Below are 23,241 nucleotides of genomic sequence, written 5' to 3' on the forward strand. Positions count from 1 at the left end.
AATTTTTCTGCTTGTTTGTATCAATAAAGTAATAAGTTATTTCTCAATGTTTGCATAAACAGTTGATTTATTAGTAAAAATAAGAAATAATGATTGATATTACATAATAAATAAATGACATAATATTGAATACTACTACTACATAAGATTGATCACTGGGCTATTTTGACACCTGCATCGCATTAACAAATTAAAAATAAATGATGATAATATTATGATAATGAAAACCAAATAAACTAGAGGCACGAATTAACTATGTAAAATAAATAAATATTGTAATCGGCATATTTACGCCAATTAACTGCAATCAAGCACAGATGATTCAGTCTGACCAGGACGATAGCTAGATACACTATTTAAGGAGATCAATGCAAACATTTTAAGTCGATTATTTACCTTGAAGATTTCGATTTATTTTGGAGTGAACTATTACCAGTTATCATCTTGTTCAAACATTGTTAGCATTCTCCGCGATTGTTACCGTCAATACGCTCATTCACGGTTTAGACCAGTAATTTCCCTATTTTATTTGTTGACTAATATTATTAACACGATAGCCACTTCTGTACAAACATGTGGCCAAAGCTAATGTCATTACCGCGCTGTTTCGTTGCTATGTCTTTCATATCATTCTTTACGTTGGATAAAAATTACCGCTTATTACGTATAGGAGACTACTTAAGACATATGTACATTACATAAATCGCCGTTAGCCAGTCATCCGCAGTTTGTTCGTGTACTGACATACTACGGAATCTAGTGTATCTCGTTTACAAATTAAGGGTAATGAGTGAGACATCTTCAAAACTAATTGGTTTGTCATTTTAGTCCGGTGATACCATTCAAGCACTAGTTACAAGCGATGTAATAAGTGCACGTAATGTATTTCTTTGATCGTGGAATATTGATTTTCACTCTGTTTAACTAAATATCTTTACATTGTAAGTACAGCGGATACCGTTTGGCTTTTTATGAGGCGGTGTAACTACCAATGATTTTCTAATTTATATAACACTTGAGAGTGATGCTATGATTCTTAACGTTGCAAGGTGGTCGTAAACTTGCCTCTTTTATTTATCGTGACAGAGAAGATATGATGGACTTGTTATAAGATGATGCTTCATAAATGTTCGATATGGCCAATCATAATAGTCTTGTTAAACGATATATTATTCTGTGGATCGAATGAGCTCTTAGTAGTAAATATTTTTCTACCGTGGAAGTCTACCGAAAAAGAAGCATACCCGTTTTTAATTGATCGAGTTAAGCATGTTATACCGCTTGTGGAAAGTCGAGCAGCAACCAGCCTAGGATCAGGACATCTGCAAATTAATGTACACGATTCTGCTTGCGATACGAGACAAGCCCTTGGTAAAACTGTCGAATGCTATGCAAATTCAACCGATATCATCATAGGTCCACCGTGTACCAAGCCCTGTATGAGCGTTACCGACTTAACTAGTTATTGGAATTTACCTTCGATTTCTTGGTTTTGCGGAGACAAAATTTTATTTTCAAATAAAACTATTTACCCAACGTTCGTTCGAATCGTACCACCATTTTATAAAATCGCCATATTGACTCAAAATGTTATGACATTCTTCGAATGGAAAAGGGCATGTATTATCACTAAAATTGGTTCATTGTACGAGTCTTTAGCAAATGCGATCCAGGTACAAGGCTCGCAAGAAAATTCAACCTTCGAGATCATTAGCATTGAAACGTACGCACGCGGTATTAGCCGAGCTTTAGCAAGTAAAATATTAAAGAATATCAAGACCGTTTGTACAGGTAAGTGGATTCGATTATTTGGTAGTATAGTATCACAGTAAATAATAAATATGTGTTATAGTTTTGAAAATGGTGAAAAGGATGGGTTGTACAACAACTTGATCGAGTACGTTTGACAAACTGTTATGACATAGTTGACAAGTACATGACATAGTCGACAAGTGTATGATGTCCAATTTGTGACTCCGTGGTGTCAAAAAATCATGAGTATCTTAAAATAATAATAAAATATGGGCCTAATTAAAAATTAGACAAGTTAATTTCGCATCGATTGCGGTAAGTTTAATAAAATGCTTGTATTGGTATTCTTTACTGTGATTATTATTCTTGACTATAGTATTATACATTTGAAAAAGATGATGAATCGTAAGCACGCAAGGTCAACATCGAGACAGAGTGCGCCGATCATGCCTCAGGAGATTCTACATCATCCAGATGTAAGCTCCCATCGGGTTGCAAAAGGTTTTCGCAAAATGAATGAATGTATTGCTGTCTTCTTTAAATTGTATGTACCGGATAATAACGATAAATGAACGCCCACAATATCGTGACAGAGTGTCCGGCATGTAGCCTCTGTCTCGAAAGAATAGGCCTATGCAACAACATCCATATAATGTTGTTCTGTATGACTATACAGGTCATTTAGATAAACCCGTATGTATAAATCAGAAATGAACTTTGAAAATCGCGACAGGAGAGTTCCCGTGTTATGTGCTCATCGGTGACTGAGATTGTTGATCATCCAAAATTGATGATGCAAGTTACCTATAACTATAATGCGTTCATATGATTTGAATTATTTTTATTCTTTCTAATTTGCATAACTCTAAATTTAATGACACCTGTATAATACTATCTAAGAATAAAGATTATTATAATGTGTACAGAACACTTTAATGTACGTTTCTGGTAATGTTCAACATTTATCCAATTACACCTATTGCAATGGAAGTTAATTTAACAATCTTTACCGTTGCCTCGCGTGACATACATTTCGAAACTCGAAGAAAAGTCTTATTTTGTTGACGCACTATAAAATCAAATTCGAGTACTATAGGCCTACAGTATGCGGTTCGTAGTAACACATTTTAAAGTATTAATACTCCTATACATTAATTATGAAAAGGAATATGCATTGCTTCGAATTTAATTAGAGATTAACATGGAGTCATTTGAAGATTACATTTAAATTACGTGTAATCTGAACAGTTCATGAATTCTTATTTCAGAATATTCATGGAAAAATAATTACCAAACGCTTTAGCACATTAAACATGTGGCAGCTGCTTGTCACGTATGTGACGCATTCGACACAAATAAATCTAGTTTAGAAATTACACTATGAGCAAACGATTAAGTATGCTTTTCACTGTACTTAACTTGTTGGTCATTTTATTACACTTGTAAACTGGATCATTAGCATTTCCATCCACGTGATCAATCGCGTCGAGCGTAGTGCGCGTTTAAAAAAAGTTAATGAATATTCTAAAGTATCAATATCTATTTCTTGATATCTTACTTAAATCGGCTTATCTTATCTTATCTTATCTTATCTTCCACCGAAATAACAAGATTAGTCTTAGCATGAAACAACAAATATTGATAATTTAAAGCAAGGTTCCAGGGTGGAAAACCCAAAAAATCACGGAATAGAAAATAAAATATGAAAGAAAGGAAGAAAACTTTTATTGGACATGATATTTTATGACTTATTTCCCTTTAAAGATATATTGTTCCCCCTGAAAAAATAAATGTTTTTGTTGAATATGCCATTTTAATGTCACATGCATAGTAGTTATTCACTTTGACCAAAAATGAATTGTTTACCTGAAAAAAAAAACCCGCAAACAATGACATATTGACTGGAAGTCAATGGGTTTTTGTTTCAATCTGTTTTTTATTTTGTCTTTTTATAAGTAAAAACATTTTTTTTTCTACGGAAGTGATTAACTTGATAAAACCACGGAATGACCTATTCAAAGTTTTTTTTTAAATAATAATCTTAATTTTTCATGTTTTTTGAAGAAAATAAATCTTTAACCTCTCATTCAAAAGTTGTTCAAAAGTCATGGAATTTTTGGCTAGAAATTACTGTTAAGAAATTACGCTGGATTACATGACCACAAAAAGACAGCAACGTAGATCATACAATGGTATAATGCTTGAACTTATAATTCAATAAGTGACAATTATCTTAAAAGCCTTGTCTACACTATCAAACTTTATGTGACAAAAACATGTGACCATATATGGACAAGATGATGTCATATCCCTATCATATTTAAGCATATATCACTACCATATTTGGGCACATCACACTTTTTTGTTGTCAAACTAGTTTGATAGTGTAGACAAAGCTTAAAGATGTATTGTCCCTTGAAACACAAAAAAATGAAGGTTAAAATATTCTAAATTTAAAGTGGCCATATCAAAGTAATATTAAAGTTATTCACTTTAAGTCGAAAATGTGAGCCAAAAACAACAAGTTTACGTAATTAACAGGTAAATTAGTTTGATTACATTTCATCTGGAAAATCGTCATGAGCGAAAGTAAACAAAGATTTCAAACCATGAGTACGCATTATGCATATGCTAAATTAGGATTGTTTACAACTCGTCACGGTTAAGAAGGTATTTCCACACAGATCATTAGGAAGTTTTATGATTATGCATACAGAGTAGCCAAACAAGCGCGTTTCATTATGGGATATGTTTTGATTGAAAACTTTGACTGGAAGTCAGAGTTATTTTTTTAACAAAAAAACGTCTGTATTTCAGTAAAAAAAATTTTTTTTCGAAAAATTTTTGGTGATAGTTAATAACTATTATGATACTTCAAAATGACGCACCTTTTTTCGAAATCTATTATTTTTTATTTTTTTGGAATTAGTCAAAGGGACAATACATCTTTAAGTTTCACAAGTTTGACGGTCGCAAAAACAACTTACTAAATATATATATATATATATATATATATATATATATATATATATATATATATATATATGTTCGTCAACATGATTTACAAAAAAAGTAGCCTAAAGTTTTTTTTATCTTTGCCCAATTTTTCAGTTTAGGAATGATTAGTCATAGGCCTACCATTTAAAACAGTTTTTTAACATTTTAGTCTATATGTTGTATCAAACAGTAATGTTTTATTCCGTGCAGTTATCTGGTTGATAGTTGGTGGAGTAACTATATTGTATTAAACAGTAATGTTTTATTCCGTGCAGTTATTTGGTTGATAGTTGGTGGAGTAACTATTATATTAAACAGTAATGTTTTATTCCGTGCAGTTATCTGGTTGATAGTTGGTGGAGTAACTATATTGTATTAAACAGTAATGTTTTATTCCGTGCAGTTATTTGGTTGATAGTTGGTGGAGTAACTATATTGTATTAAACAGTAATGTTTTATTCCGTGCAGTTATTTGGTTGATAGTTGGTGGAGTAACTATTATATTAAACAGTAATGTTTTATTCCGTGCAGTTATCTGGTTGATAGTTGGTGGAGTAACTATATTGTATTAAACAGTAATGTTTTATTCCGTGCAGTTATTTGGTTGATAGTTGGTGGAGTAACTATTATATTAAACAGTAATGTTTTATTCCGTGCAGTTATCTGGTTGATAGTTGGTGGAGTAACTATATTGTATTAAACAGTAATGTTTTATTCCGTGCAGTTATTTGGTTGATAGTTGGTGGAGTAACTATATTGTATTAAACAGTAATGTTTTATTCCGTGCAGTTATTTGGTTGATAGTTGGTGGAGTAACTATTATATTAAACAGTAATGTTTTATTCCGTGCAGTTATCTGGTTGATAGTTGGTGGAGTAACTATATTGTATTAAACAGTAATGTTTTATTCCGTGCAGTTATTTGGTTGATAGTTGGTGGAGTAACTATTATATTAAACAGTAATGTTTTATTCCGTGCAGTTATCTGGTTGATAGTTGGTGGAGTAACTATATTGTATTAAACAGTAATGTTTTATTCCGTGCAGTTATTTGGTTGATAGTTGGTGGAGTAACTATATTGTATTAAACAGTAATGTTTTATTCCGTGCAGTTATTTGGTTGATAGTTGGTGGAGTAACTATTATATTAAACAGTAATGTTTTATTCCGTGCAGTTATCTGGTTGATAGTTGGTGGAGTAAGTATATTGTATTAAACAGTAATGTTTTATTCCGTGCAGTTATTTGGTTGATAGTTGGTGGAGGAGTAACTATTATATTAAACAGTAATGTTTTATTCCGTGCAGTTATCTGGTTGATAGTTGGTGGAGTAACTATTATATTAAACAGTAATGTTTTATTCCGTGCAGTTATCTGGTTGATAGTTGGTGGAGTAACTATTATATTAAACAGTAATGTTTTATTCCGTGCAGTTATCTGGTTGATAGTTGGTGGAGTAACTACAAATGAGGAAGATGTCCAGATGTTTATGTTGGCGTCCAGTGATCTCGGAATGACGTCAGGAGAATTTGTATTTATTCACTTTGATCTGGTTCCCGAGTTGACAAACATGACGAAACGATGGCAGACTATCGGTCCGATATTGAATCAGAACAACGAAAGAAAAATAAGGGACGCATTCGACACATTGTTAACCATTACTTTCAAGTAAAATAATTTTTCATATTTATTTGTTATACTGTAGTTTAAAAGTAAAGACACAACCTACCCCACTCAGTACGAATGAAAATGCTTCTTTGATGAGATTTGAACTCATGTTTACAGATCACTTACCTGGAATCATTACGTCCTATCCCCCTTCCTCCACCTATAATTTCTAAACCGTTGTCTGATAGCTTTTTGGAAGTCATTCTTTATTAATAGGCCTCTGTAACTTACAAATCTATCCTACAACACAAATCATGCACGCACCTTTTTTCCTAGTTTAAACTAAATAGCAAATATACAATCACGAAGAAATAATATATATAATAACTTATTTCCAATGAGTAGTCAAGCAATTATGTACTAGGCATTAGCCTATTTGTATCTGCACGTTACTTAAAGGTTACCAACAGACGGTCGAATTGAGAACATGAACGACGTACAACCTCAGGCACAGGTAGTAGAAGGTCATTTATGACGGTTATTAGTTATTGAAATAATATTTTAGTACCTTATATGTGTGTAGATGATGGATGGTGATTATGACGACGTAATTACAATGATGATGATTAAGCTGACGATTTATTATTTTCGATACAAACGCTAATGATGAAACTAAAAATGTGTAAATAATAAATACATAAACAATAATGATAATTTAATAGATTCATAGTTCAGTGTTTTATTTAAACCACCACAGTATTAAACTGCAGATGCATTTAAATAAAATGAAAAATATAGACTTCGATATAAACAATTAAATTTAAATCTTAAATTCAAAATAGTTTATTCTGAAGACTTTGAAAGATTAGTTTCCTATTGTTTCTAAGCCGGATCGAAGCTAACTTATTATAATCAGAAACAATCGTAACCAACAACGTTATAGATTCTTTCATTTAGGCCTAAATTGCTATTTGACAACGTTTAAACATTTTAGACAGTTATTGTACTTGCGTCACTGTTTAATAATCACTGATTGTTATATGATTAATATACAATGTTTACCACCTCCACTACATGATAATGGCACACTCATGAAAGGTTAAAGAAAAAAAAATTACAGAAAATATAGTTTTATCCGGTTATGAATGCGGTTGGCTGAAAATCAGTAAATCTTTACTTTCATTTTTGAAAGCGCAGTTTTTAATAGTATAGGAGTAGTTCGATCTATCAAACTTCAGGTGACAAAAAAATGTGATGTGCCCATATATGGACATGATGATGTCATACCACTACCATATGTGGGCATATCACTACCATATGTGGGCATATCACTACCATATTTGGGCACATTTTTTGTTAAACTAGTTTGATAGTGTAGACAGACCTTTTAGTAGCATTATAAAAGTTTTCGCAACAAATGTTTTCTAACAATATGTAATCCGGAGTTGGCCTTTGTCTTTTTAGAATCCCAGTATTATGGCCGCTTATCTATACGATGCTGTTATACTGTATGTAAACACAGTTTCAAGTAGCTTATCGTCACACGATGGATACATGGTCGGCAAGTCACTCAAGACCACAGCATTTGAAGGTGTGTACTGTACAAATACTTTTTAGTTCAAAAAGGCCCAATTGTTAAGTTATAGATAGTCCAACAAGACAATACTTTATTATATTCACATAATCTTATTTTTAATACAATTCGTAACAACAAGAATTAAACTATGCATCGCGCAATTTTCTCTATAGCCGGATCCAAATAAAAATTAAAATAACAATAAAACATTTTTATTATTCGGTTAAACCACAACATTTGAAAGTTTATACAAATACTGTTGTTTATTTAGATCAATGAACAGGCCGAATTGTTGGCACAACAAAACAGGTACTGTGATTTACAAAATCGAAACTTATTTTTCAATACAATCCGTAAACAACAACATTTAACTGTGCATGGCAAATACGTTTATCTCTATGGCAGGATCCAAATCAACTTAAACAAATAACAATAAAATAATTTTATTATTCGGTTAAAACCTCAAATTTGAAGGTTTATACCAATACTGTTGTCTAATTATCTCAACATTACAGCTATTGTATGCCCTACTGTAATTTTAAAAATCTGAACTTATTTTTTAATACAACTATTATTAATTAACTGTACATCGAAAATTTTATAGAACCCAAATTAACAAAAAAAGTAAAAATAATATTATTCGGTTCAAATGCACAGCTTTGATAGTGTCTGTGTTACTGAAAAAGTTTAGCAGGACCTCAAGCAATACAATATGACTGTGTATTCCTTCCGTTAATTTAAGCACTTTACTTATATTTGGAACCAAACCTGGACCGCCACTATTTCCTGTACAGCCTTGTTGCCGACGAGAGGTCCTCACAACATTTCTCCATTCGTTTCTTTTCTGTGAAATTGCTTTTATTTTTGCCAGATCCGCCACTACTTTATAGACTTATGCGATTAAATGCTTTTTAACTGTGTATTACTGACTGTCTACTCCCTGTCTTTAATTATTAACCACAAATGAACAATTTGTACTCAACAATATGTAGAATTAAACTGTATACTCGATGATAAAAGGTCTGGTTGGCTAATCTTGTCAGTGTGCTTATCTATCAGGAACATCAGATGCAATATCAATTTGTGTTTATTGTGATTGTAATTAGAATTTTATGCGACGAACACGAAACAAATCGTTCCCTCAAGACAGTGTTCAGTTATAAGAATAACATATTAGTATCAAAACTACTTATATATGTTGTAATGCTGTAAAAATTAATACTTTTGGCTGTAAAATCATAATTGTTAACTTCGTCTATTCGTCCGAAATTGTTCTATATTTTCATTATCAAAAACGTTTTCTCCATATACTCTTTTGGTATTTCATTGGATTAATTTATTTAACGGCCTAAATCTTTCTTTCAACGATGCTTTACAATATACAGTACTGTATTTAGAGTCTATTTATATTTATGCCAAATTTCATTTTTTCATTTCATTTATTCCACATTTATTTAGTCATCAATTACAGTACATCATAATTACAGTACAACTGAAAACAGGGATCCTGCATAAAAAAGCTGTAGCTTCGTTTTTTTGTAGGACCCTTTTACATAAGAACAAGTATATAGAACTTAAATAAACAAAGGTGTTGTTAATCAGCATATAGTGATAAAAAGTATTTTTTGACCTGTTTTTTTATACATTTATTTTGTTTATTTAAGATAACCGGTTTATTACCACCATTACAAGTGAATTCTTTCCACAATTTTGGTCCATATATGTGTATAAACTGTTGACTGCAAGTTAGTCTTGTGAAGGGAATTTCGAATTTCGATATGTAACTATATCGTTTTAAGAATGAAATTTTATTGAATATTATGCATCGGTTTGTAATTCATGAATACGTTCATAACTGAAAATGAGAAGAAATTACAATAAAGATGGGTGATTCCTACGAAAGAAGAAAAAGTATTTAGAATAGGCTATAAGAACATTTATTATTTATTATTACAGGAATGACCGGGCATGTTGCGTTTGATGATGACGGTGATCGGATCTCCGACTACGTATTGATGGATTTTCAGGTAAGCTACAGCAATTATCAGTCTTTTAGTTGTAACCATCCAACACGTTACCTCAGTCGGAACATTTAAGTAGGCCTAGTAAGCAAGATAACAAAATCTAATATGTAGACATATAAATATAATGTAGACATATACAAATCTGTGTGTTAACAACGCGAGACACTATACTAGTATTTTTCCACAATTGTAATCATTTTGTGTAAGTATTATGAAGGTCTTTTTTTGTTTGCAAGACCTTTTTTCGTGTGAATTAGAAAGGATGATTTTCTTTTACCTATAACGTAATCTTATTTTTTCCACATAAGGATTGCTAACAACCGGCTACATTTTGAGGTGGTTCAGGGTTTTTTGGGGGTGTGAATTATTTTCATATTTAAAGAGAACATTTATCAATATATTTGAATAAATTTACTATTCAAATTGCAGTAGGGAATAAGAATGATTTTACAGGGAAAAAAAGAGTTGTGGACTCTGTATAATGTACCGGTACTGTATAATGACAATAATACTGTATATGACAAATCCCAACCTTACCTGATACAGTCAACATGCACGTGAAATGTATTATGATACTAAACAACAGTATTGCCATATGCGAAACTTAAATGAATAGGTAATCTGTTTATATGGTTTACACAAATATGTATTTTTAAGGGTGTTACACACTATAACGATAACGATCGACGATAAATATATACATAGGTATCCTATAATAGTTTGTTCGATTTATTTTATTTGTGTGTAAAAACACATATTTATCAACTTCTCGTCGATCGTTATCGTCCATAATATAATTGAGTCTTTTATTCTATTTCAATCACTTTCCATACAGGATGCTTATCGATTTGCACCGGTAGCGACGTTTTTTTATTTGAATAAAAGCGTCACAAGTTTCGGCACAATATTATGGCCGGGAAACATAAAACCAGGCGACACAGTTATAACAAAATCGGGTAAGTATTATTATAGCGCTATGGTTTATGTGTAATGATCATTAAACTTTATAATCATAGTGTGCCACATACTAATATCTCATAGACTCCCCCAAAGATACACAGATGTTGATAAAAACATTTGTCCGCCTAGCTACTACTATCAACATTAATATTTTGTATGCACATGTACATAAATGCATACATTTGTTTTAGTTTGTACGAGTACTATACGTACCAAAATACATTGTTATAACATTATTCTATACATGCTGTATTATCAGCATTTTACGCATGCATCAAGTGTTTTTGGCTGATACTAATAATTTAAAGTGGTAGACCTACACGTGAACATTTTTTTTAGTGATAGCACTTTAAATACTGTAGGCCTATTATTAGTTTTAAAAAATGGTTATAATATGGTTTTCTTTAACAGATTGGTGGATAATCTTGGTAGTAGCTGTTATAGGTGTAGCTGGAATAGTTATCATAATGGCAGTCCTATGGTTAAGGTAGTGACATTATCTTTAACTTCTGATTTTTAATGTGTGTTTCTTTTTTTCTTCTGTTTGTCGGTTTCTTGAAATTAGGAGTCAAAATCGGATCAAACGAAACGTGACCGAAATCATTTGAATTTAAATTATAAACCAATTATTTAGAGAAAACTATTTGTATTGAAAATATTATTGTAAATCAAAAAGTTTTGGCATAGACAGACGCTATATAAATATAAATATATATATATATATATAAATACGCTATACCTCTATTATATATTAGCAGAGAAGATTTGTCAATTTTAATCGTTACTTTAAATTTCCGCTAAAGGAATAGTGACTTAGTTATTTTAATCAGAAAATAAATAATTATTTATTCGTATAAACTACCTCTTGAAACAATGAAGACAATACTGCTACCTTAAATTAAATAACGTAATCTTTCAATTTGTTCACAGCGCGAAATATCGTAAGTATATCAACAGGAAAGATTGGCTGATAAAGTTTGACGATTTGATACCATTATATCATCACAATTTACTAGCGGTAAGATTCAACGCATTAAGGCCAATTTACACTGACGAGCCGAGATACATATTCTACGTGGGACAAGCTACGCGTTTTTCTGCTTACCGTTACCACTCGTCTGTGTAAATTGGCATCCGATAGCATGGCCAACATAAGTGTGACCTTATGTTGTTTTGTTCTCGCGTTGTTGTGTGTAAATGGTCATAAAAAATAGGCGCGTCCGTATACTGTAATTTAATTGGTTGAAAGTTGTTTGCGCTGAGCCAAATTGATCAAATTAAAATATGTATATATTTTTATTCAATGTGTTTTTAAAAAATAACTTATATGTTCAATACGATCATTTTTTGTTTAATTTATTTTTTTGTCGAGTATTTTTGCGGTTATGAAGTAAACCTTATACATTTACAGACAACCTGTTTGCCGTCAACCGTGCAGCTTCATCAGACGTCATCCGCTGGCCAGGCCGAGGCATCGTTGTCATTGGATGTTGGTGATTTAGCGGCTGAGTTACGTCATGGTACTCAAACGGTAGCTATTTATAAAGCGCAATACGTAGCGGTTTTGACAGGCCAGCTGAAAAACTTTCATCTGAATAAGGTCACAAAGAAAGAACTGCAAGCGGTAATAATATGTTAATCATAATTAGATTGTTCTGAATAATATGACGACTAACATTATGATGATGATAATGATGATGATATTAATAAAGATCAGTAGAGTATCCAGAGTGATGATGATGATGATATTAATGAAGATCAGTAGAGTATCTAGGATGATGATGAAGATATTAATACAGATCAGTAGAGTATCTAGGATGATAATGAAGATATTAATACAGATCAGTAGAGTATCTAGGATGATGATGAAGATATTAATACAGATCAGTAGAGTATCTAGGATGATGATGAAGATATTAATACAGATCAGTAGAGTATCTAGGATGATGATGAAGATATTAATACAGATCAGTAGAGTATCTAGGATGATGATGAAGATATTAATACAGATCAGTAGAGTATCTAGGATGATGATGAAGATATTAATACAGATCAGTAGAGTATCTAGGATGATGATGAAGATATTAATACAGATCAGTAGAGTATCTAGGATGATGATGAAGATATTAATACAGATCAGTAGAGTATCTAGGATGATGATGAAGATATTAATACAGATCAGTAGAGTATCTAGGATGATGATGAAGATATTAATACAGATCAGTAGAGTATCTAGGATGATGATGAAGATATTAATACAGATCAGTAGAGTATCTAGGATGATGATGAAGATATTAATACAGATCAGTAGAGTATCCAGAATGATTCGGGAGCTTTCTATTTCCGATGACCAAACTATGTCAGTGTCACGTTAATTCATTGTGCGCATGCGGAGATATTAGGACGTTTTTCCTCACTGACGGTTTCTACTGAAGGTCTAGGCGACGACGACGATACATCGATTGACCTGATCGCAAATCAAAAGATCCGCAATGTCTGCGTACTGCGTCCAGAATTCTACATTAAGATCATGGCGGCGATTGCACGATCATTCAGTGTCGGTGACGTCACGAAATATGTACTGCCTATAAAGTAATAAAGTACCTTAGTCACTACTCCTATAACGTCCTATTCAAATAACACTACTCCTACTCATTCTAATGCCAACTAATGCTAACGCAATCATTGGAATCGTATAGGCCTAATCATATAGGCCTAATCATATCAGAAATGCGAACCTCTGTAATATTAATAGCTCTATATTTCATGAACCGCCCGTTCAATATACGGTAACAACCATAATGCAAGTTTTCCATCACCAGGTAAGGGCATCAATTCGATATTGGAGTGACACGAGGAATTTGAGTCGCATATACGTACGCGCGATTTAATTGGTTGCACAATCGGCAAAAAAAGTTTGTTTAAATGTATCCACAGAAATCTGACGTTATTCGCGCGAAATAAGGTGAAAACACCGCCTAACAAATACATATCTTAACGTTTTTTTGCAGTTACGCTGGCTGGTTCACGACAACATAAACCGCTTCTTAGGAATATGCTTCCCTCCTAAAGACGATGAAATGCTTTTATACTTAACCGAACATTGCTCAAAAGGAACGCTTCGTGTTGTGTTAGATAATGACGATATCAAGCTTGATTCTACGTTCAAAATGTCTTTTATAAACGACTTAACTAGAGTAAGAAATGTATGGTAAAACGCTAAGACTTATCTACAGATAGTAATGTATGTTGAAATGCTAAGATACATTAGCAAGCTATAATTGTTTGTCTTCCGTTTTCATTATCAATAATTCATATAATTGCATCAAATTTCTACGAATGTATTTTTGCAATTAGGTCTCAATATGAATTTTACACTTAAGCCTAACCTCTGTATCTTGTAGTTAGGCCTCGCCTCACTTTGGATATTGGATTTAAGCCTCCTTTGGTTTTGCAATTAGGCCTATACATTCAATTATAGGCCACAGAATACATCTAGTAATGCCATGTAGATTAAGAAATCTGTTTAGTGTATTTAAATTTGACGTTTTATTTTTATTTAATCGTCTGTTTTTGTTATAGTTTGTTATCCCTGAGTAGGCCTACAGGGTACAGACAGTTATACAAAAAATATGGGCATCGCCTACTAGATTTTAGATTTAAGCCTCGCTCTGATATTGCAATAGGCCTACACTCTGTCTCCTGCATTTAACTACTTTGTGTATTTTGTCCATGCTTTATAGGGTCTTCAATACATTCATAACTCAGAGATTAAGTCACATGGTTTATTAACGTCAAGTCTGTGTGTAATTGATAGTCGATGGGTGTTGAAGATTACGGGAATTGGAACGATTGCACATCAAACATACAAAGACAATTTATATAAATCCGAACCATCGTACAGATTTTCCAGTAAATATATTTTTTTAAGTTGTTATTGCATTTTTGGAATTCATGTTTTATTTATTTTGTATTTCTAATATATTTTCTTTATCTAGAGAAAACTTACAAACTCAACAAAAAGGCCTACTTTAAACAAATTAAAAATACTAAATATTTTTTAAATACGTTTAACAATAATAGCGCATTTTTTTTAATGTAAAGATTGGTTTGCAACGCAACGACCGAAGCGCAACGTACGTGAGTTGACCAATCACAAAAGACCAATCGCGTCGTGATAGGCCAAATTATGTCCAGCTTTAAGCGTGGTAACCACTAGAGGTGCAACCAATGACGTAGACGCATGTTTTTGTTTTGTTGCATATTATCATTGCAGCCAAAACTGAATTACAGAATATTTACATCAACATTTATAAAACAAACTAAATATAGGCCTACACAATACATGCATATAACAAGTTTAGCAATGACAAGCGACAGTTAGAATCATCCATCGCGTGTGATTGGTCAGATGGCTTTCGTTGCGCTTACGTCATTGCGTCCTAGTGGAAACCACGCATTACTCCCACAATTACCAGTTAACTATTTGAAAAAATATCTTTTGGAATAATACATTTAATTTAACAGTGTCAATTTATCAAGAAGTCATGACTGCTCAGGATGATACTAGAATCACTCATCACTAAAAACACCTAACCTAGCTAACCCCTGATGCTTTATTTGTAATAATTAGTTATTTTATTTCCCGTAGGAATGGTGTGGACAGCACCCGAGCTGCTGCGACAAGAAATCCCCATCAAAGGCAGTCAGAAAGGAGACATCTACTCATTAGCAATAATATTATATGAAATAGTTTCACAAAACAATCCTTATGCAATATATGAAAAATCACCGAAAGGTACAGTTCACATTGCACGCTATTTGCTATTAAAGCGTGGTTCCCACTAGCGACGCAACGCAAGGACGTAACGCAACGCAAGTGAATTGACCAATCACAAGCGATGGCTTATTCGCTTGTGATTGCCAACTGTCTATAACTTCGCTTGTCATTGGTTAAAACGCTTGCGTTGCATTTACGTCCTTGCGTTACGTTCTAGTGGGAACCAAGCTTAAAGGTTGAACCATTCAGTTATCTCTTTCTCGTTCTTCCTAATTTCCAGTTCAGTTCCCGGTTAAGATAAAGTAACAATTACCGTATATCACTAGTCATCATGTTATGGTGGCGATGTTAAATGTCGGCAAATAATTACAAAAATAGACATATGACGTCAGAGAGCTGATCATCATTTTTTCATACGGTATCATACATATAATATCACTCATAAACAAGTAGAAATTGTTTTTATCTAAATTTAAACGAAATTTATTTATTTAAAACGTGTGTTCATTTGTCACGTAGGCTAATCGCTGAAATAAAACGGTCTTTATTTCAGAGGTGATACGTCTGGTGATGAAGCGAGAGGAGCCTCCATTTCGTCCAATGAAACAAAGTCATTTTTCTGAAATAGCCAGTGATGGAACTCTAAACGGCTTACCCACTGAACTACTAGATTTCGTCAAACAAGGATGGGAAGAGCTTCCCGAAGACAGACCAGATATACACTCATTTCGTCAGAAACTCAGGATCGTCAGGAAAGGCCGGTAAATCATGTGCTTGTGAAATTATGGTATAAAGGAAGGAAGGTAGTTTTCTGAAGGATAGTTATGCGTCCCTGGGGTAGTGGCACAAGGAGTAGTTGCACAGGGGGTAGTTGCACAGGGAGTAGTTGCACAGGGTGTAGTTGCACAGGGTGTAGTTGCACAGGGTGTAGTTGCACAGGGGTAGTTATCTATGAATTTTAAAATATATTTACACATTTTAGCAAAGTTTATTTTCATACTTTAATTTGTTAATTTTTTTAATTTTTTTATTTATTTTTTTTTTTTTTTTACAAATGCTAAGTTTGGTTTATTTTAGGTCTTTCATATTATTAATTATTTTATCATTGTAAACAACACTTAACTGTTACATGGAGGTTACTTCTTAAAATTTATATTCATTATAAATCTCAAAACATAAATCATGATTGTTCTAAGATAAAAATGTTAATAAAATACAAACATAAATAATTAAAAAAAATAGTACCACTGTAAATTAATTACTAACCACGATTAACTTTCATAATAATACAGTATTAACAAGAACATAAATAATAAAATAATAATAAATAATATAAAAGATTATAAATTTAATAATATCCTCAATAATAGCCTAATAAAATTTCTTTAAACAATAAGATATTAATAATGTTGATAATAATAATAATAAATAAATATACTTATATAGGCCTATACTCCATCAAAAGTTAAGTGTTGTACTTTTTCACTATTGTATAATTCATTTTCTTTTCTTTTTCTTTAAACTTATGAACGCACCGTCATAAAACGTGTGCCGCTGTTCTAAAAGCGTCTGTTCAATAAAGTTATTATTATTATTATACCTATTTTATTTGCTTTTTTAAATATTGTTTAGAAAAGAAAGTATAATGGACACAATGCTGGCGAAAATGGAAAAGTACACGGACAACCTGGAGAAGGTTGTATTGGATAGAACAGGACAACTACTAGAAGAAAAGAAGAAAACAGATGAATTACTTTACAGAATGCTGCCACCGTACGTACTTTACTTCAGTCTGTGTTTTTCACGGGGCGCCGTTTGGAACATTGTTTAAAGGGCTTCTTTTGTTAACGAAATGGGAATATTTCAAACGGCACCCGGTACATAAATCAGACCCTTTATTTTTGTGCCGGCAAATCTGAACAGCAAATCAAGCGTGCGGTACGGTGCAGAAATTGATTTTTTAATTTTTATTGTTCGCACTAAAATAAAAAGAAGTTATTTTATCAACAGAATTATAAATAGTTTATCAAATATGAATGATTTGGTATTGTATAGGCCTAAACTGAATATCCTTTATGTTGTAGTTCTGTTGCAGACTCACTGAAGCGTGGCAATGTTGTAGAAGGCGAGTTTTATCAAAATGTGACCATTTACTTTAGTGATATTGTCGGATTTACACAAATATCCGCCGAAAGTAATCCTCTTGAAGTCATCGATTTCTTGAACGATCTTTACACTTGTTTTGATGCAATAATTGGGAAGTGTGATGTATACAAGGTTGGTAGGATTTGATACAACATAACACGAAAACACAAGAACAAAACGGGATATGACCGGTTGGGCCGCCGACAAGTTGAGCCGCCGGTGATTTCTATGAAACGCCCAGTGCATGCGTCTTTTACGAAATTTCGCGTAGTGATTAGGATGGTGTCCTAGTACATAAGTTCATGGTCTTGGTTTATTGTGTCATGAAAATAAATAATATATAATTACATAGGCCTATTACAATTAACACAGCAAAGGAAAGTAGTAATATTTAATAATTTAATTGTTTTTAATCTTTCGAGGAAAAAATTCAGTGCACTCATAATTTTTCTCGCGTGTAGGTGGCCTACCACATAAAGTCACGTTGTCTCTCAGGACTAATTATTAATAGAGTATTAACATTTTTCGAATGAGGTTAAGTAAATATTATTTTTTATTTACGAATCTTTTAATATCATATTTTATTGAATTTTAAAATGTTAATACACAAAATATTTTACTAAAAAACGTGATTTTATGTAATTATTTTACCGAAAAATGGAGTAGGCCTACTTCATACAACTGCCGACTGAATGAGGGGCAACATGTTTACGTCATTTTTGGCTAAAAACGATCACTTTCGGTGATGTTTTATATTTTGGAATCTACAAGCCAGAGTTTCATAATTATTTCTTTAATTATAATATTTAATAATATATATACTAAAAACCATGATATATAAACGTTTGAATGTACATCGTTATCACTAACATAAATTGAACGAGCATCGGCGAAAGTTAGCATTTGGCGTTCCATAGAAAATAACGTTTTTCTGGCGGCGGCTCAACTTGTCGGCGGCTCAACTTGGCCTAATCCAATAAAACATAGGCCTACTAGGTGTTCGTTTTCGCGCGCACGAGAACGGGAAAACGGGAGGCTGCAAATTACGTATTCGATCGTCAGCATGTGATTGCACTTGAATCTACACTATTTTACGGTTTTAAGTAACTGTGATAATTAAATGATTTAATATTTATAGCAAAATATCAATCAATTTGTATGAATCTAAATAAAAGGCCTTTAGTCAACTTTATTTTTGTTGCATTATACTAATACAATAGTAATATAAAAGTAAATAGACGATTTGTTATTGTACTTAATGAATGTATTGTAAAATAGGTTGAAACAATAGGGGATGCGTACATGGTAGCAAGCGGTCTTCCTAAGAGAAATGGCGACAGACACGCGAGTGAAATAGCTAATATGGCACTTAATATTCTGGACAGGGTGAAGACATTTATAATTCGACATATGCCAGAAAGACAATTGGAAACACGAATAGGGATCAACTCTGGTAAGTGTAAAGAAAGCCGATTTTCGGTAGGCCTACTGTATCATAGGTTATTTGGTAATACAGAAGCACATGTGTTTCGCATGTACAGCATCGCCTAGTATCGTGACCATAACCTAACCCGTAACCTACTGTATTCTTACATGATACAGGCGCCACATGTGATACAAATGAGATGCTGTATTACCGAAATTCCTATGATACTGGGTAAACATTGTTGTATATAGAGATACAACACTGGTAATCGGGTAAAAAAAAGTATCAAGAAACCTATTTAAACAGTTATAAAATCAAGTATTAGAAAATGAGATACAGATTCTTGATATAAGTTTATTATTTTGATTAAAATGTTTCTAGGCCCTATAGTGGCGGGTGTTGTCGGATTAACGATGCCTCGATATTGTCTCTTTGGTGACACTGTTAACACAGCTTCAAGAATGGAATCAAACGGCCTACCTCAACATATACACATAAGTGAAAGCACTTACAATATTCTGAATACTATCGGAGGTTATAGAATGGATAAACGAGGTGATATCAAGATAAAGGTATGAGTTTTCTGTATATATAGTTATCACAACATGGCAGGGCAATTACTGTACTTAGTATTGGCCGTTTGTTACGGGGCGCCATACTTAAATAAATGATAACGTATTACACTGCACCCCATATATATAACACTTTTCTATGGTCAAATAATTTATGTCCATATACATAGATATGTTAACTTCTGCAATTCTAGAGTGTTTTCCACCCGCTGCCAATATGCGTCTATTTGTGAACACGGTGGTTATCTTATTTCGCAGTGAGTCAGGGGCGCAGCCAGTGGGGGGGTCACGGGGGTCCTGACCCCCCCTTTTTTTTAGAAAAAATAAATAAAAACATGAGACAACAATACAGATCAAATCATCCTGGAGATACTGTGGAAGATTACTACCGAGCAGTATTACCAAATCAACTTCTTGATCATTTACAAACCGAGTTAAAAACCCGTTTTTCTGCCGATAACAGGCCATGCTTTAAAATATTTGGCGTAGCACCCGAGTCTATCGTGAAGTGTAATGTTGAAGAAGTCTTCAAGGAACTTGAATTTGGTACGGTGATCTGCCAAGACACGAACATCTTCATTCCGAGCTTCAGTGATGGAAGCGACTGTGTAAAATTAGCGGATCCAGATGTGTTCCCGAATGTGCGTGCAAGTACTTAAGTCTTCTAATCGCGTAGGCCTATGCCCGTAACGTCTGCTGAAGCTGAGCGGAGTTTTTCGACTTTGTGGAGAACGAAAACCTGTTTGCAAAATCACATGTCTTATGAGCAGCTTTCGGGATTGTGCCTCATGAACATACACTTTAACATGAACAATAATACAGAGAATGTCATTCGCGAATTCTGTCTCCAAGCCAAGAAGAATGTTCCAAACTTATGTTTAAAGATGCATCACGCGATGTCTAGAGCGCCGTTATAGTAACTAACGTAAAATGTATGATAATAATTTAGAAGTTAGTTATTACAATTATGTATAAGATATCACCTATACTATACATTCGAACAAAATAGGTATATTTTTAAACAAAATATTGTATGTACTGGGTATGATAAGCGTCTCACATACACACGGAGCCAAGATAGCTTCTTGGACTTGCACAGTGTATGAACTCTAAACTTACGGTTCTCATTTAATAATATCACTCCATGCTATCATTCTAATTTCTTTTTTCAAACTTTTGCAACTCTACGTTCATTTCATGCAACTTTTGTATTGGTGAAAAGGGAGGAATTCAAATAATTCTTCCTCTGAGTTTACAGCCTCTCTACACAAATCAACAAACAAGCAAGAAAAAAAGTGTTTGTCTGTGGCAGCCTGGAATATAAAAATGTTATGTAATGAAAATGAGAGTTGTTTTTTGTTTTCTTTGTTTCAGTTTATTAGTGTTAACGTTGTCATATTTGTGTGTGTGTAAACCGATTCAAATGATCTAGATGGCGCTAGACCGCCAAAGCTTCCAGGGGGCTTCGCCCCCTGGACCCCGACCGGGGGCCCTTGCCGGCCCCCTGGCCCCCAGCCCATGGTTGCTCGCTTCGCTCGCAAAATACTCACATATTTGGTTGACCCCCCCTTTAATTCTTTGTTGGCTGCGCCCCTGGTGAGTTATATATTTGTATTTATTTTAGGGGAAAGGAAGCATGACAACGTATTGGTTGTTCCGATCTGATGAAGAAATACTTAATTCTCAAGAAAATATATACGACGCACAGGATGAATTCAATAAAAAAATGTGAGAAAGTAGATTGGTTTTTAAAAATGATATTCTTTAATTCACTCGGTTAAGTTAAGCATGCATTTCCGTGTAGGCCTACTTTTGAACAATCATAATAATATACTAATGTAATAGGCCTATTGTTTTATGTTTCATTTGTTATTGTATAATATCCTTTAGCTCTACAGTGTCAGAAGTAAGCAATGACAGTCTTCTCAGCCCACCATCCAGAAAAAAACCAGCGGCGAGCTTCTTTGAATCGCATTCCATACCAGAGTATCCAGAATCGATCAAATCAACACGCTCTATCCCGGGTTATATTGTCGAAAATGACAGACAATCTCAGCTCTTAAACACACAACGTAACAACTAAATCGATCAGCACACTTTATTCTTGATTCTGTCGTTGGAAGTGATAGGAAGGTTCAGCTTTCACACAACGTAACAACTAAATTGATCAGCAAACTTTATCCCTGGTTACGTCGTTGGAAATGATAGGAAGGTTCAGCTTTTACACAACGTAACAACTTAACTAAATCGATCAGCACACTTTCGGTTCTGTCGTTGGAAATGATAGGAAGGTTCAGCTTTTACACACAACGTAACAGCCAAATCGATCAGCACACTTTATTCCTGGTTCTGTCGTTAGAAATGATAGGAAAGTTCAGCTTTTATACACAACGTAACAACTAAATCGATCAGCACACTTTATTCCTGGTTCTGTCGTTGGAAATGACAGGAAGGTTCAGCTGCTTTACACAACCTAACAACTAAATCGATCAGCACACTTTATCCCTGGTTCTGTCGTTGGAAATGATAGGAAGGTTCAGCTTTACACAACCTAACAACTAAATCGATCAGCACACTTTATCCCTGGTTCTGTCGTTGGAAATGATAGGAAGGTTCAGCTTTTATACACAACGTAACAACCAAATCGATCAGCACACTTTATTCCTGATTCTGTCGTTGGTGGAAATGATAGGAAGGTTCAGCTTTTATACACAACGTAATAGGCCATAAGAGTAGCTCAAAAGATGCCTAGAACATGGATTTCGTTCCCACCTCTTGGACCTACATTTTGAAAGTTGATATAATTGTGAAATGAATATGTTACACATACTATATCAAAAGTTCTCCATGAAATACTTGTACACACTTTAGAGCAATGGCCTCTCAAAGGTACCCCACTACTTTAAAAAAGGCACTTTTTGAGGTCTGGAGGTACTTTTATGGGCCAATATCTTTAAAAGTCTTTGTCCAAATGCAATTGTCTTTTCTCTGTGAGTAGTCCAGTATATTGTGAACACTTATCCAAAATGTAAAATTAAAAAAATAAGTATGTTGTATGTGAGGAAAACTGAAAAATTACAATTATTTAGTTGTAATTGAACTTTTCAAGATTTTTAAGACACAATAATTATCTTCGTAACTAATTGACATACCATATTTATATTTTTTCCCAACTATCTGAGAGGGTTGTTAAACAAGATTCAAAGTTTCAGCTTGTCAGCTTCAGGGAGGTTTTATTTATGAAGATGCAAAAACTGAGATTTGGCCAATTTTATAGATAATTTTAATATCTTTTAGTCGTTTTTTGAGCAGTTATATTTTAATAATCAACTCTCACTATGTATTTATATTCATGCAATGGGTATCCTAGTGAGTTAGTGACACACAAGTGAAGTTTCAACGCA

The 23,241-nt window shown here is 33.3% G+C and overlaps 1 protein-coding gene across 1 annotated transcript; it reads left to right on the forward strand.

Annotated features, from left to right (window-relative positions):
- The first annotated feature begins 1,112 nt into the window (after nt 1-1,112).
- Nucleotides 1,113-22,049, forward strand: LOC140046621 (atrial natriuretic peptide receptor 2-like). The gene is made up of 19 exons (XM_072091313.1): nt 1,113-1,791; nt 6,117-6,414; nt 6,814-6,868; nt 7,819-7,945; nt 9,887-9,957; nt 10,790-10,910; nt 11,326-11,401; nt 11,845-11,932; nt 12,326-12,538; nt 13,926-14,111; nt 14,658-14,826; nt 15,566-15,712; nt 16,248-16,455; nt 17,327-17,467; nt 17,779-17,971; nt 19,118-19,292; nt 19,647-19,837; nt 21,462-21,565; nt 21,728-22,049. The coding sequence occupies exons 1-19, from the start codon at nt 1,113-1,115 to the stop codon at nt 21,918-21,920; spliced, it is 3,435 nt and encodes a 1,144-aa protein (XP_071947414.1). The 3' UTR covers nt 21,921-22,049.
- The last annotated feature ends 1,192 nt before the right edge of the window (nt 22,050-23,241 follow it).

This window comes from Antedon mediterranea, chromosome 4 (assembly GCF_964355755.1).
Source record: "Antedon mediterranea chromosome 4, ecAntMedi1.1, whole genome shotgun sequence".
Lineage (NCBI taxonomy): Eukaryota > Metazoa > Echinodermata > Crinoidea > Comatulida > Antedonidae > Antedon > Antedon mediterranea.